At 32.2% G+C, this 16231-nt stretch overlaps 1 protein-coding gene across 1 annotated transcript; it reads left to right on the top strand.

Annotated features, from left to right (window-relative positions):
- The first annotated feature begins 7821 nt into the window (after positions 1 to 7821).
- LOC137813960 (F-box protein At2g26850-like) lies at positions 7822 to 11269 on the top strand. The gene is made up of 5 exons (XM_068616455.1): positions 7822 to 9633; positions 9767 to 9846; positions 9998 to 10170; positions 10312 to 10386; positions 10886 to 11269. Exons 1-5 carry the CDS (start codon positions 8959 to 8961, stop codon positions 11077 to 11079), a joined length of 1197 nt encoding a protein of 398 aa, XP_068472556.1. The 5' UTR covers positions 7822 to 8958; the 3' UTR covers positions 11080 to 11269.
- Positions 11270 to 16231: the final 4962 nt, after the last annotated feature.

Here is a 16231-nt window from a genome sequence, read left to right as displayed (position 1 = left end):
ATTATGGTGGTTGAGGAACTCAAACTCGAATATTATAAATAAATATAAAATCATTAATCACTGCACCAAACAAACTTATTATAGAATAAGTTAATAACATAAACACTTTTATACTTAAATATGATAAAAACGCACATATTTTTCTTATTCATCATGTTAAAAATCTTATAAATATGCACAACTAAAAGATAAAAGATAGAGATTCCTCTCTCATAAATGCATTTGAAGAAGAAGAGAGAAAAAATTGTTTTGGGTGGTTTCTTTTCAACATTATCTTATATATGGATTCCATCTGAATAGGATGAAATCATCATACAAATTCTGAAAGGTGTTGGTAGTGCGTATGATGGCCTACTTGGCTTTTACCCTTCATATAATATGAATTACTCAAAGATTTAGGGCATCAAAATCAACTATTTCTTTCTTCTTTAACTTGGTTTTCTTACTACACCTCTTGGGTCCCCCACCAAGTTCTATATTATTTTACAAATCCCCTATACATGCTATTCATGTAACAATTTTAGTTTATTCAACAAAGTTGGTCAGCCATAATATTCCAACTAGTAAGTAATTTTAACAACCTTACGTGGAAAGATACCTTAATGAATATAATTGCCATAACACTCATCGTCATATAGTTTGTTCAATTTTTACTACTTATATTAGGTTATTTTGTTGTGTTCTTCATTTACTTTTTCATCATACTTTGGAACTCTAACTGTTCTGGCCTTTAGTATTACAGTAAATGAAGATGAATATTCCTTGTCTGATGTGATGTTTTAATGTAGCGTACTTAATCGCACGTAATCGTAATGAAGAAAGAGAGATTTTGATGAACCCTAATTATAGAGAAAAATAAATATAAAAGAAACTTTTATTCACTTGTATATTAGAGAGTAAAATACATGGTGTATATATAAGAAAAAGATTAAGACCTAGCTGAAACAGAAAAGGAAAGTTGGGTCAAACAAACAAAGCCCAATAATTTAAAATAGAAAATTAAATATATTAACACCCCCTCAAGCTGGGGAGTAGATATTTGTCAGGCCCAACTTGGATTTGAGAGTGGAGAATTGTGCGGAAGCAAGGGGCTTGGTGAATATGTCAGCAACTTGCATTGCATAAGTAATGGGTAGTAGTTTGAGGAGACCAGAGTTAAGTTTTTCACGAACTAGGTGGCAATCAATTTCGATATGTTTGGTTCGTTCATGAAAAACTTGATTGGAAGCTATTTGAAGGGCAGATTTGTTGTCACAGTACAGGGTTGCAGGCTGGGAGAGAGGAAGATGTAAATCCTTGTAACTCACATGTGGTGGTGGCAAGGGCTCTATACTCGGCTTCAGAGGAGCTGCAGGAGATAGTTGACTGCTTCTTTGATTTCCATGATATTAGGGAGTCTCCTAAGTAGATGGAATATCCAGTGACAGATTTGCGTGTGGTAGGACATGTTGCCCAGTCAGAGTCACTAAAACCACAAAGGTGAAGTGAACTAGTGTGAGAAAAATATAGTCCTTCACCAGGGGTGCCCTTGAGGTAACGCAAAAGACGTGAGACAACTTGCTGATGATGAGTTGTGGGTGCAGATATGAATTGGCTTAAATTGTGGACAGCGAAGGCGATGTCTGGTCGCGTGTTGGTTAAGTAAATTAAACGTCCAAGGAGTCTTCTGTATTGAGAAGTGGCACCAGCATTGAGATGTGAGCCTTGGTCGGGAGAGAGACGGGAGGTGTGAGTCATAGGAGTGGCCACAGGTGCAGAGTCAAGCATGCTAGTTTCTTGAAGGAGATTAAGAGTATACTTGCGTTGACTTAAATGAAGACCAGTACTGTTGCGAGCAATTTCCAGTCCCAAAAAGTAAATGAGATTACCTAAATTTTTTATCTTGAAGTGATGGTGAAGGGATGTAGTAATTGTATTGATTTCCTCCGTGTCATCACCAGTTAAGAGCAAGTCATCAACATAAACAAGAATAACAGTGAGTTTATCATTATTATATTTAAGAAAAAGAGAGTGATCAGCAACAGAAATAGAGTAATTATTTGATAAAAGAAAAGTAGAAAGTTTGGCGTACCATTAGCGACCAGCTTGACGAAGGCCATATAAAGACCGTTGAAGCTTGCAAACATGCTGGGGAGAAGGAAGAGAGAGGCCTGGTGGGGGGGGGGGGTCATGTATATCTCTTCATGGAGATCACCATGAAGAACTGCATTATTGACATCAAGTTGTTTTAAAATCCAATTTTTGGTAGTGGCTATAGCAAGCAGAAGGCGGAGGGTAGTGAGTTTAGCAACAGGTGCAAAAGTGTCTAAGAAATCAAGTCCTTCAAGTTGGGTAAACCCTTTGGCAACAACTCTAGCTTTGTGGCGCTCAACAGTGCCATCAGAATGGTATTTGATTTTATATACCCATTTACAACCAATAGTTTTCTTTCTTGGAGGGAGAGGGGTAAGTTGCCAAGTATTGTTAGCAGCAAGAGCTTGAAGCTCATCTTGCATGGTAGATTGCCAAGAAGCATGTTTGGAGGCTTCGTTATACGTCCGAGGTTCAAGATGAGAATTGATAGAGGAAATAACATTTCTAAAATTGGAAGATAAGGAATTGTAAGACAAGTAATTATGAATAGGATATCTACTACTTACAATGTTGGTTGCAGTGTGGAAATCTGCAAGATAGGCAGGTTGTCGGTAAGGACGAGCTGATCTTCCTGGAAATTGGGGTGAGATGCTTCTGGAGATGCAGGCAGTGATAATTCTGATGGAGGTGCAATGTTGGATGCAGGAGCAGAGACACTATTTGTTGGAAGATCATAGGATAATGAGGCTGGTGGAGGAACAGTATTGGGTGCAGGAGTAGAGGCACATGGCTCGACAGGAGGTGCAGTATCAGAAAAAAAATCAAAAGCAGAATTATATGCATTAGAGATAGGGAGAGATAAAGTGTTAGGGTCCTTAGGCAAGCCACTGTCCAATTTATATGGAAAGTGGTTTTCATGAAAGATTACATGTCTTGATATCTCTATGCTATGAAACTTTAAATTTAAGATAATATAACCTTTTGTATTTTGCGGGAAGCCAAGAAAAATACCTTTGATAGATCTATCATCTAATTTTTTTTTCCTATGTGCAGTAATGGTACTAGCATAACAGAGACAACCAAATACTTTTAGAAAGGAAATGTCATATGGTTTTCCAAACAACTTTTCATGAGGAGTGATGTTATCAAGTAATGGAGTAGGAATAGCATTTATTAAGAAAACAACATGATTTACAGCAAATTCCCAAAAAATAGGAGAAAGATTTGCTTGAAAAAGTAAAGCCCGGGTTACATTTAGTATGTGTTGATGTTTACGTTCTACAATGCCATTTTGTTGTGGTGTTTCAACACAAGATTTTTGATGTATAATTCCCTTTGAAGCATAAAAAATTGACATAGCAAACTCAACACCATTGTCAGTACGAATCGTTTTGATATTAGTTTTGAAATGATTTTGAACGAAAACAGTGAAGTTAATGATGTGTTGACGCACTTCAGATTTGTTATGCAACAGAATAACCCAAGTATAACGCGAGTAATCATCAACAATAGTCAAGAAATAACGAAAACCTTGCATAGAAATTATGGAACATGGTCCCCAAATATCAAAGTGTACAAGATCAAAAATAGCAGAGGTAACAATATTACTTAAAGTGAAAGGAAGTTTTCTCTGTTTTGCACGACTACAAGTGTCACATACATGATGAGTATCAACAGTAATAAAAGAGTATTGTTTGCTTAAGACATGTAATCTTTCATGTGAAGGGTGTCCTAGTCTATAATGCCATAGTGTTTTGTCTGTGATATTACAATTAATAAAAGGAGCAAAACAATGCGGTTTAGAATGACTAGAAGCAGGCAAGGTAGTGACAAGGTATAAGCCAGTGGTGGCTTTAACTGTACCAATCCTCTCTTGAGTGAGATTGTCTTGTATAATGCAGTGGGTTGAAGTGAAAGTTAAAGTGCATTTAAGTTGGTGTGTGAGTTTAGAAACAAATATTAAGTTTAATTGAAAATGAGGCACGTATAACACATCAGACAAATAAAACTAATCAGAAAAACATACTAAACCAGAATATGTGGCATAAACAGTTTGGCCATTTGGAAGACTAATTAAGACAGGTTTAATTTTAGTATAAGTAGTAAAAACGTTCAAATTGTGACAAACATGATCAGTGGCACCAGAATCAATAATCCAAGATTCTTTTATAGAAGATAGTGAAGAGAGAAACTTACCTGCTGAAGAATGCTCAGTATTGGGGATTTCATCTGTAGAGATGGTGCCGACTTGATTAATTTGAGTGTGAGGGGCAGGATCCTCAAGGTTTTGCTGACGCAAAATGTTGGTAAGGAATTGGCACTGTTGTGATGTAAGTTGAATCCCCTTTACATCCTGTTCTTTAGGAAAAAGCTCAGAAAAAGTGTCAGTAGTAATCATATTATTGGCTTGGGATGTCCAATTGGTGAATTTGTAGCCAGGAGGGAACCCATGCTTTTTATAACAGGTGTCAACAGTGTGGCAGACGATTACAAAAAGTGCAGACTTTTCTAGTAAAAGAAAACTTTGAGGTTTTAACATTACCAGAAGGAAAACCCACTTTGCGAAACAAACAACCTCAGTATGACCATATTTACCACAAAAATGGCATGTAATAGTGTGACTACTATTAAGACTATGAAGACTAAGGTTTTCATTAAACATTGCCTAAAAGATTTTAAAACCAATCAAGATTTTGAAAAAGAACAGAAAAAAAAACCAAGAACAGCAAAGAGAGAAATAAAAATCAGAGAGAAGCGCAGCAAAACTCTTCATTCGAAGAGCTCTGATACCATATTACAGTAAATGAATATGAATATTCCTTGTCTGATGTGATGCTTTAATGTAGCGTACATATCGCACGTAATCGTAATGAAGAAAAAGAGGTTTTGATGAACCCTAATTATAGAGAAAAATAAATATAAAATAAACTTTTATTCACTTGTATATTAGAGAGTAAAATACATGGTATATATATAAGAAAAAGATTAAGACCTAGCTGAAATAGAAAAGAAAAGTTGGATCAAACAAACAAAGTCCAATAATTTAAAATAGAAAATTAAATATATTAACATTTAGCCTTGATAATAGTAATATATAATAGAAATTGCAAAAAAAAATGTATGAGTTCTTACATAACATAGATTAAAATAGAAATATTCTAATATAAAATCATTTTTGGCGTAGAATTTTGAATGTAAATGTAGTTGTCCTAATGGAAGGTTAGAGAAGTAAGAAGATAGACTAAGTTGAGAGCCTTATCTTTTAGGGACAATAAGTTTGTCACCATGCTAACCAAAGAATAATAAAATATTAAATTCAACAACGGATAAAATGAACTTCCGTTCATTGGGTCTCTTCTTATGCCTACTTTTCTCTCAACAAAATTATTGTCTCTCTGCTCAAACTTTATAAGGAAAAAAATTTATTTGACACTATTTTTTTTTTTACTTTATAAACCTTTTAATAATAAAATTTTATATTTTTTAATAAAAATTAATATAAATAAAATTTTAAAATAAAATAATAATATATTTAATTGTTAAATTAAATGTAAATGTTATCTAGAGTATCAATCTATCATTGCTATCGTATAAGATGTCGTTATAGAGTACTTCACTGAATATTTCAATTTGGTGTCAAGACTTTAAAACTTCAAAAAAAATAAAATTATATATATATATATAAAATTATAATTAAAGATAAAATAGAAATACGAGTTGTATACATTAAATAAGAAACTTCATTATATATTCAAAATATAATTAAAGATAAAATAAAAATATGAAATATATAGATTAAGTAGGAAATTTATCACATATGGTTACAATTCCTAATTTTTAAGTAACGTCGTTGTTTACTTAATTACCAAGGAAAGTGATTTCAATAGGGTAATTTTAATGGCAGTTGCAATGTTGGAGAAAATAATAGTTAAATATTTATTATCATAAAATATAAATAATTATTCAATATTTATTAGTATCCAATTTATAAGATAATTTAATAAGTATTAATAATATTTAAAAAAAAATTATGAGTAAAATGTATATATTGAATAATGTAAATATCATTTGAGTCTTGTAAATATCATTTGTTTTACTATGCACTCTTTAATTTAACCAATAGAGTAAACGTGGAATTAATATGTTTGTGCCATACATTATCACTAATTAACTACAAGTTCATGTCATCTCTATATCTTATAAGTGATAAAAAAAATACAAATGCAAGACGTTTAAGTAACGTCGTTGTTTACTTAATTACCAAGGAAAGTGATTTCGATAGGGTAATTTTAATGGCAGTCCTTGTTGCAATGTTGGAGAAAATAATAGTTAAATATTTATTATCATAGAATATAAATAATTATTCAATATTTATTAGTATCCAATTTATAAGATAATTTAATAAATATTAATAATATTTTTAAAAAAATTATGAGTAAAAATAGAATGTATATATGAATAATGTAAATATCATTTGAATCTCATGAATTCTTTTAATAATAAAAAATACTAGAATTTTTTATTATCTTGTATAACCATGCACACCATACTAGTTAAGAAAACAACAATAAATGTGAATATTTTTTTTTTTAAAATAATGTAGAATGTTTATCTTTTAAAATAAATAAACTTAGAAATTATATTTAACTTTTCTTAAAATACAAAAAAAAATATTTTAAGATATGTATTATAGGTTTTAATTTTAAAATTGTCTTGAATATCTTTCAATATAATTTTTTTATAAGAATTTGATTCTTTATATTTTTAAACACTTTTAGTCTTGTTTTTTAGTTTTTATTATATTAATTATAACTAGTGTAGGGTTATAAGAATCCGTTTTCTTAATTTAGGGTAAATGATTTAAAATGATAAAAATTAAAATTATAAGTTATGTTTAAGAATATATATTATAATTATAATTTTATTTATTTATATTGATTATAATAGCTTTCTTAATTGATTGAACATGTAAAACCCCCAAAACCGCTTATAGGAAGAACCAAAAGGAGAAAAAGTATAAAGACTTAGAAAAATAGAGAAACTTGCTTCAAACCAAATTCTAATAAACTTAAAATAGCCTAAATTTAATCACTTTATAACAGTTGAAACCTAATTAAAAAAAACATGAAAAAATACTCCAGAAAATCAAAGAAAAACTATTCTAAAAAGATATAATGTTTAGAAATCAATAACCAAATAATTAAAATTTATATTTATATCCCTAAAAGTATAACTAGAATTTTAATATTCGTTATTAAAAATAATCTCTTCTTAAGCAGGTAAAAAGACACTTCTTAGATAAATTTTTTTTAATATGTATTATAATTAAAGTTCTGTTTAAATTATATATATAGGATATATAATGAAATTTTTAAATTTGTAATATAATTTTACTTTCAATTACTTAATTACTGATATTTTCTTTTTGAAAAATGGTTAAAATTGTTGTTAAAGGATGATAAAACTTCATTAGAAGAAATGTTAAGAAGACGTACACAAGTAAAATAAAAGAAATAAAAATTAGAAATGCAAGAGTTAATATTTTGGGCATGCAATGAGTGAAATGTAGGTTTTAAGAAGAAAAAAATGAGAATATTTAATTAATAAAAGTAAGAATTCTTTCTCTGAGTTATGCATTATAATTTGTAATACTAAAATAAATATCTGGCATATGTAAATATAATGATGAAGAAAATAAAAGTAATTTTGTAAAACATATATAATGTGCAAATGGTAGTGAATGAATGTGAAAGCAATTTGGTGAAGGGAGGCATAATGAAGATGAATGCAGTTAGAAAGTTGAAGTTAAGGAGAAGGCAGGGGAAGAGGCCTGGTGTAGTTTGTGCGAGGAAAGCAATAAATATGGTCGATTTTATGAGGTCTTAATGAGTTGAAGGACACAATTTTGGTTGTTGAAATGGGTAAGGACTGATTGAGAATCCCACGAAATCCCTTGTCTGGGTCTTTGGGGTGGACAGTACTAGAGTTTGGTGGGAGTTAGGCAAAGGAACAGGTAGACTTTTATGGCACCCTTGGGACTTGTGACTTGTGACTTGTGTTGTTGTGACATACCCACCACCTGTGCAATCTAATGTTAATGTAATTCATCAACCCATCATTCATTTTCTGATAATGTCCCTTTCTTCTCCCTCTTTACTTAACCACGCCAAAACAAAACCCCACTTCTCATTAAACTTTACATCACCCCACTTCCTCCTACTACTACTTACTATCTAATTATCCCTTTTCTCTTCTTTTCTGTCTCTCTGTGTGTGTGTGTCTGCATTAATTTGTACAGTTATACAACACCACCCTAACACATCCCACGTGGCTGCTAATGTACTACATTTCTGCTGTTCCCAGCATAGTGTGTGATTAAAGAGGGTCTATTGGTTTTATATTCATCATTCTAATCTAACCAATATACTGCTTTGCTTTGCTATGCTTTGCTTTGCCACCCTTCCTCTCTCAAGGCCTCCCCATCAATCACTTAACAGCTGCCTCCCACTGCCCGTACATCTTGTTTCTCTCCTTTGTGGGAATTCACTGTGTGTAGATGCTGCTAACACATTTTTAAGGAGCATCCTTCATCATTATTTTCAGTTCTATGTGGAAAGTGCTTTAACTAACCCTGCTGTGAAGCCTTTCGGTTCTCTAGTTACACAACTTCTTCACTCAGACCAAGTTGTGTGTGTCTATTAAGGCGCTGAGCTAGGCAAAACCTTTTATTTGTCCAACTCACCTCACCACTCACCACTCTCCTCTTCCATTGGTGGATCTTTTTCCTCTTTAATAGGAAATCGTTGGTTTGATTTTCAGCTTTGCTTCATCTCTCCGCCAAATTGCTTGACTTGGACCCTTCTGATATATAATCCTTCAATTACAATGCTTTACTTTCTTATATCTTTTGTCTCGTTTCTAATCCTTTCCAAGTCCTTTACCAGTAAGCCTCTCTCGTCAAGGGAGAGTGGGACCAAAATAGGGTCAATTGGGTTTTGGGGGAGCCTTTCAAGTTGGCTAGTTTCTAGTCTCAGAAAAGGAAGCACAAGCACTCCTTGTAGCTTTTTTCGGTTTTCTCTTCTCATGTCATTCAAAAATAACAGTTTAGTGTCTAAGGAGGAGAATGAGGAAGAGGAGGGGAAGGTTTCTCTCTTGGATTTGCCTGATTTACCATTGGAGTGTATCCTTGGGCACCTTTCACCTGCTGAATTATGTAGCGTGGCAACAGTGTGCACATATCTTAGGGATACAAGTAGAAGTGATCATTTATGGAAGAAACACATGGAGAGGAAATGGGGCAAAGTGTTTGGTGATGCTGCTTGTAGACAATGGAAATGTCATGTAGCTTCCAAGACCAGAGAGAAGATCTCCAACCAGCAAAATCAGAAAGGAATATTTGCTTTCCTTCATGGTGATTTTCGCCCCCTGGTTTGGATCAAAGCAAAATCAGAAAAGGGAACACAGTCAAGCAGCTCATTCCCGGAAGATTCAGTCATGGCTCTGTATCTTTCTCTTGAGAGTGGCAAATTTTGGTTCCCAGCTCAAGTCTATAACCGTGAGGTAATTATAAGAATCTGATTTATGGCTTTTTATGCTTCTCTAATCTCAATGACTGTATACCAATATTCTGTAATATGTACAGTAATTCTTCTTTTTGGGATTTTTTGTAATTGTTTCACACTTTCTTTTTCAGAACGGTCATGCTGGGTTCATGCTCTCATGTTATGATGCCCAACTTTGCTATGACTCTCGATCTGACACTTTTCAGGCAAGGTATGTGGAAAAGTTGATTCCTTCAAAGTTGAGATTGTGTGTACATGCCCTACTGTCCCTATGGTTGGAATTTGATGTCATGCCAAAACCTTTATAGGATGCCTTTTTTCCCAAACTTTTAAAGTTTGATAAGTCCATTCTTTTGGGGCAGGTACTCACCTCATGGGAGATGGACAACTGAGGAAAACATACAATGGGACCGACTCAGAGTGCCACCAATTGCCTCTTCTCCACATGCTCTTCACATCTCTGACTCTTTGGATAACTTGAGACCTGGAGATCACATTGAGATCCAGTGGAGAAGAAACAAAGACTTCCCTTATGGTATGTCTCATCCTTGTGACCTTATTTGGCTAATTTCCAAATTATCTCCATTATATGCTGTTATCTTACTTTCGGTAAGAACAAATATTATATGTATATTGCATAATCTTGTTGGAATAAAATTTTAGATTTTCATTGTAGGTTGGTGGTATGGTGTAATTGGTCATTTGGAACAATGTCAAGGGCATGGGAACCATTGCCTTTGTCACAATAATGGTAAGAGAATCCACTTGCACATTTTAATGCTACTACCATCTTCAAATTGCCTGCATTCACTTTTTACAGGCATTCAGAAAGTGAGAACTGCCTATGAAAATTGACGGTTTATGTTTTATCTTCATCAATTAGGTTTAAAACACATTCGAAATTTCAGTTCTCCAATCTGCATCAAACCATTATAAATGCTCCAACTATAAGAATGCATAAAAACTTGATTGCACTGAATCTGGTTCCACTTTCTAAAACCAAGTTTTCATTGGATTGTTATTTGTAGTAAACAGAATTAAACAAATTTTGTGAAGTTATAGCTGAATTTGTGCATTCATCATATTGAAAACATGATCAAAGTTGTATCTAAAGTGAAAATATGAGCTATGCCTTATGTTAAAAACCTCTAGTCTTAAGAGCTCAAAGAATGGGTTATCCCATGTGGTTGTGCTACTTGCTAAACAAAGTTTTAGCTGTTCAACCGATTAAAAAATGGTGCTGCTGACAGATATGGTGATTTTGGAGTTCACACAATACACTGCTGGATCCAGATGGAGACAAACCATGATAGATAGGAAGCATCATATAGAAAAAGGCAATGAAATAGATGGTTTTTATGGAGGAATCAGGAAGCTGCATAGCAGGGAAGAAATTACAAGGTGGAAGAAACTGTGGCCAACCAAAACTGTGGTACATGATTGATTGATAGCTTAGAATTTTGTAAATTAAGCAATCACCCTTTCTCAAATATGAAAGATTAGTTTGTCACAGAACGATGTCATTCCTAACAATAGGTATAAACTTGGAAAGAAACGGCGCAATCACCCTTTCAAAGGCTGTAACATGTGTTTTGCACGATATAAAACTTAGTGTATATGTTGCAGTTTTCTTACTACGTTTGCTAGATTTTTCTTCCTTTGTAAACATTTCCTAAAAGAACGTGTCTATAATAATTCATGCAAGAGTATTAGTGTATTCTTCAGTTTGGCTACAGTAGAGAGAAGTTTCGTTGGCTTTTTGTAAAGGCTAACGACAGAGAAGAAAGAAGAAGAACACAGGACAGAAAAGGAATTATTATTATAAAAGCTTGATATTATTCATAGAAAGAAAGAACATGTCTTATAGGTGAAAACAGAGAACAAAATTTTACCCAAGATCTTAAATTAAGTGGCTTTATATCTATCCTTTTTAGACTTGTTGATTAGTTTTAAAGCTGGCAAAACTGTATAGGAGTTTTACTCTTACTCAAAGAACAGAACAAGGCCAAGAAGGAAAATAGATATTCATAAATTTTAAGATTAAGAAAAAAAATGTGTATACTCTCTTTTAATCTTTGAATGGACATCCATAATTTTTGATAGTAACACTTTAACACAATTTTCATTCAACTTTGTCGTGTCACTATTTAACATGAAATCATTTTTTCCACACCACTAGGGAGTGTAGTGACTAAACTATAAACCTATAGGATTAAATTATATGTTTAACCTAAAGTTATATGTTACCAACAAGGTAATTTTCATAAAAAGAACTCTTATCTTTGTGAAAGAAAATTAATATTATATTAATTAGTGAAAATACAGGTATCATATATCCAATTTTTTATTTTTATTATTTAGATATAATTGTTATGTTTAATATTAAAAACTGAATATTGTACTTAGATAGTATTTATTATATAGAGGTTCCTTATGAATTATATAAAATCAAATTATTAATTTATGCTCATGCTCAATATATTCTGAAACATTCAGCTTATAAAATTAGGAATTGAGTAATATATATTTAAAATATTAATTTATAATATTGATTTATTATGAAGAAGAAATTTATCATATAATAATTATAATTATTTAGTGAAATTCAATTGTAGTTAGTTTGGTGAGTTAGTTTGATGAGGGAAGCATAATAAACTCTTCATGCAATCATTTTATATCTCACTTCATACATTTTTATGTCATCATCTCTTTTAAAAAAGTTACACTTAAAAAAAAAAAGATTTAGGCATAATCCAAACTCTTTTTGGTGTATATTGTTTATTTCATCATTTTAAACTTGTAAACATCAAAATTAACTTTAAGATTAATAAATCTCATAAAAGCATCACTTCTTTTGAGTTCCGGACAATAAATTTATATGGTGGGAATCAACCATTAATTATCAATTTCAAAATTGTTACATAGAAATTCATTTTTCAAATTTAACTCTAAAATGCCTATCAAATAGAACTCTACAAAGTTTGATTCCAAGATGTGTAACGAACAGAGCCTCAGAATTTTAATAGGAGGATGCAACAAATAGAACTTTTATAAGCTAAATTATGGAATCCATGATAAATGGACTTCTAAAAGTTTATTTCCTTAACAGATAAATAAATATATTTTTAGAAGTTAAATTTTGGAAGCGAAATTTTGACAATTAAAAATTTGAATTATAGAAGAAAAACTCACAATTCAAGTAAGGGTAGTTTTAAGATAAAACATGGGAGTGTGAGAAAAAATAGAGTGTAAAAAGTAAGAACAGGAAAAATAAAGTATATATCTTATTTAAATGAGAATGAGAGATTGTTGTGTCTCGGGATAGAGCCCTAGAGGAGGGTCCAAGTGAAAATGGCGGAGAAAAACATTTTGATAACTTTAACTAATTAAAAGGTTTAGGTAATAATAATTTATAATAAATAGATGTTGTTGCAATTTCAAAATATTTTTTTTAAACAACAATAAAAATTTAATAAATAAAAATACTCAGAATATTCTAACCAGATAGAAACTCTAAACTTTAAATCCAAAATCATAAACTCTAAACCTGACTCATAAAATGCAAAATACACAAGTACATACAACACATTATCCTTATTTTTTACTAATATGTTATCCTATATGTACTCCATTAGCATTATTTAAATCGAATTATACTTCACAAATTCTACAATTTCAAGTGGTGATCTACATTGTATTCCTGCTCCTCGTTTCTCTGCAACCAGAAGTCATTGGTACATTATTTACTTAATTATGGAAAACAAATATTATGTTACAAAAATCTCATCAAACAAAAAATATCCCTGGAGTCATTTATAATGTTTTATATCATGATTGTTAAACTCTTTTTTATAATGATAGAGAAAGCGGGACATCAAAGCATGGAGAAAAATAATAGGAAAACAACATTACCTCAACAATGAAAGTGAGAACCACCTTAATCTCTCCACAATCTTCTTCGTCCTTCATAACCTTGTGAACAATTTCTCAAAGGGTACCGCTTTAAACAGTGGACTTGAATCAATGTTGCATAATGCTAATAAAAATGAATGCATGTTAGTATGTAAAAAAGTGTAAATGCTCTTACCTTTTTTTTTTCACCATAAGAGATAATTACTCTCTATCATGACGAAATAACGAAATATTGATTGATATTGAGGAAATATTGATTGATATTGAGAGTAGTGGAGGCGGATAAAAAAGATATGAGGTGGTTATTGTAGATTTTTAGTGTTGGTTGGTTATTGTAAATTGTTGTGTTTAGTTGTTTGTAATAGGAGAAAGTTTTTTATTTAACAACTGATTTCTATGAAACGAAGAAATACTCAAAGATAATTTAATAGAATGAAATGTTGGTGTAGAGTAAAATGAAAAAAAAAATATGTACACTAAAAGCGGTTATAAAGAGGAATAATCTTTATATATAGATATAGATGTTAGAAGAAAAATCAATACAACCTTTATTTTTTCATGTGTGTAATATAATTAAGCAAATTATAATTTTTAAAGAAAGGTGTAGAATATAAGAAAATAATGTAAAAATATTGAAAAATTAGATAGACAAATGTGTGACTACCAAAGAAGAATAACAAGTTGGTGAAGTTCATTGGAACATGAAACTAGATTCGAAAGAATTGAACAATCATGTCAGAGGGATTATGATTTGTTAAGACCTTCATCATCTTCACAGATCCTTGTGCAATCTCCTCTCTTGAAAAATGCACATTCACATCAATGTGTTTAGTTCTTTCATGGTAGACTTGATTCTTAAACATCTATATTGCTCTAATGTTGTCACAATAGACTGTGACAATCTGGTATTGCACCCTCAACTCCTTGGCTAGACCCCTTAGCCATAAAACTTCTTTTGCATCTTCTATCATGACAATGTTGATGGTGTTGGCTCCATTTCTGAATTGGTTCCTTGGAGAATTGAGATATGGATTGGCAGAAGCTAATGGTTGGAATGGACAAGGATGACTCCAATGGAGCTATGGCTTCCTTGAAGGTGCATAAGAGGTATGGAGATTGATTTATTGGGCCATATCACTTGGAGAAAGGTGAAGAACAAGAAAGTGAGAAGGCATGCAATCTTGGCAGCAATTCACTCATTCATTAATCTTGAATTTTTATGAGCCAAACACCTCTTTATATAGCTTAGAGGTCCAACCATTCAATACAAAAATAGGTGGGAAAATTCAAATAGAAATGGTTTGAAAGTGGCGCCTAAAATGAGCTCACAAGGCAAACATGACAAGGTGTGCTTCATGTGACTTATTTAGGTCTAAATGATCGGTCTAGGTTAATTAGGAGTCTTCTAGAAACCCTAATTTAACCTATGTTGGTTTTTAGATGCCTAAATCCAACCCTAATTACAATTAAGAAAAATTACAAGTAAAATTCCTATTCTACTTTTGATAAGAAAATAAGTTCTATTCTACAATTCCATACTAGGTTTATAGCATTTTGAACATGTATAGAAAGGTTTCTCTGCCATCAGTAGCAGAGTCTCAGTCTTCTTGTATCTTCCTTGCCATGGACCTAGTAGTTGGGTCTGAGTTTGGCCTTTTTCCATTATTCCCTCCCTCTTGAAGAGAATTTGTCCTCAAATCACATGCTTCTACCTCTTCATCTTCACTACTTGCAAAAGGTATTAGATCCATAACATTGAAGGTAGTATGTACTCCATATTCCTCAAGCAGGTCAATTTGATATGCATTATTATTGATTCTTTTGAGGTCTTGGAAAGGACCATCTCCCCGGGGACTAAGCTTAGACTTCCTCTTATTAGGGAATCTATCCTTTCTAAGGTGAAGCCAAACCCAATCTTCCTCTTCAAAAATCATCTATCTCTTCCCCTTATTGCTATGTTTCATATATTTCTCTATTTGTTGTTGTATTTGGTTTTAATCCTCTCACGCATTTTCTTTACAAATTTGGCTTTTGTTACTCCTTCCTTATACACAAATTCTTGTGGATTAGGTAGAGGTAACAAATCCGAAGGAGTAAGAGGATTAAATCCATACACAACCTCAAATGAGAAATATTAGTAGTTTTATGAACTACTCTATTATATGCAAAATCAATATGAGGAAGGTACTCATCCCAAGATTTGTGGTTTCCCTTCATGATTGACCCAAGCATAGGGGAAAAAGATCTATTGGCAACTTCAGTTTGTCCTTTCGTTTGAGGATGACAAGAAGTTGAGAAGTTAAACTTAGTTCCTAGCCTTTCCCAAAGAGTTCTCCAGAAATGGCCCACAAATTTGGGATCTCTATCTGACACTATGGTCTTAGGCAAACCATGTAGTGTTACCACTTCTCTAAAGAAGAGCCTAGAGATGTTGTTAGCATCATCCACTTTATGGCAGGGTATGAAATTAGTCATCTTGCTAAACCTATCCACTACCACAAAAAATGGAATCAAAACCTCTTTGTGTCCTAGGAAGTCCTAATATGAAATCCATGCTTATATCTTCCCAAGGAGCACTTGCAAAAGGTAAAGGAGTGCAGAGTCCATGAGGCATTGTCTTAGACTTAGCTTTTAAACATGAAATGCATCTATGACAATGTCTTTGAACATCTTTCCTCATGTGT

The sequence above is a fragment of the Phaseolus vulgaris genome, chromosome 1 (assembly GCF_000499845.2).
Source record: "Phaseolus vulgaris cultivar G19833 chromosome 1, P. vulgaris v2.0, whole genome shotgun sequence".
In the NCBI taxonomy this organism is placed as follows: Eukaryota; Viridiplantae; Streptophyta; class Magnoliopsida; order Fabales; family Fabaceae; genus Phaseolus; species Phaseolus vulgaris.
This window is presented reverse-complemented; position numbering and strand designations above follow the sequence as displayed.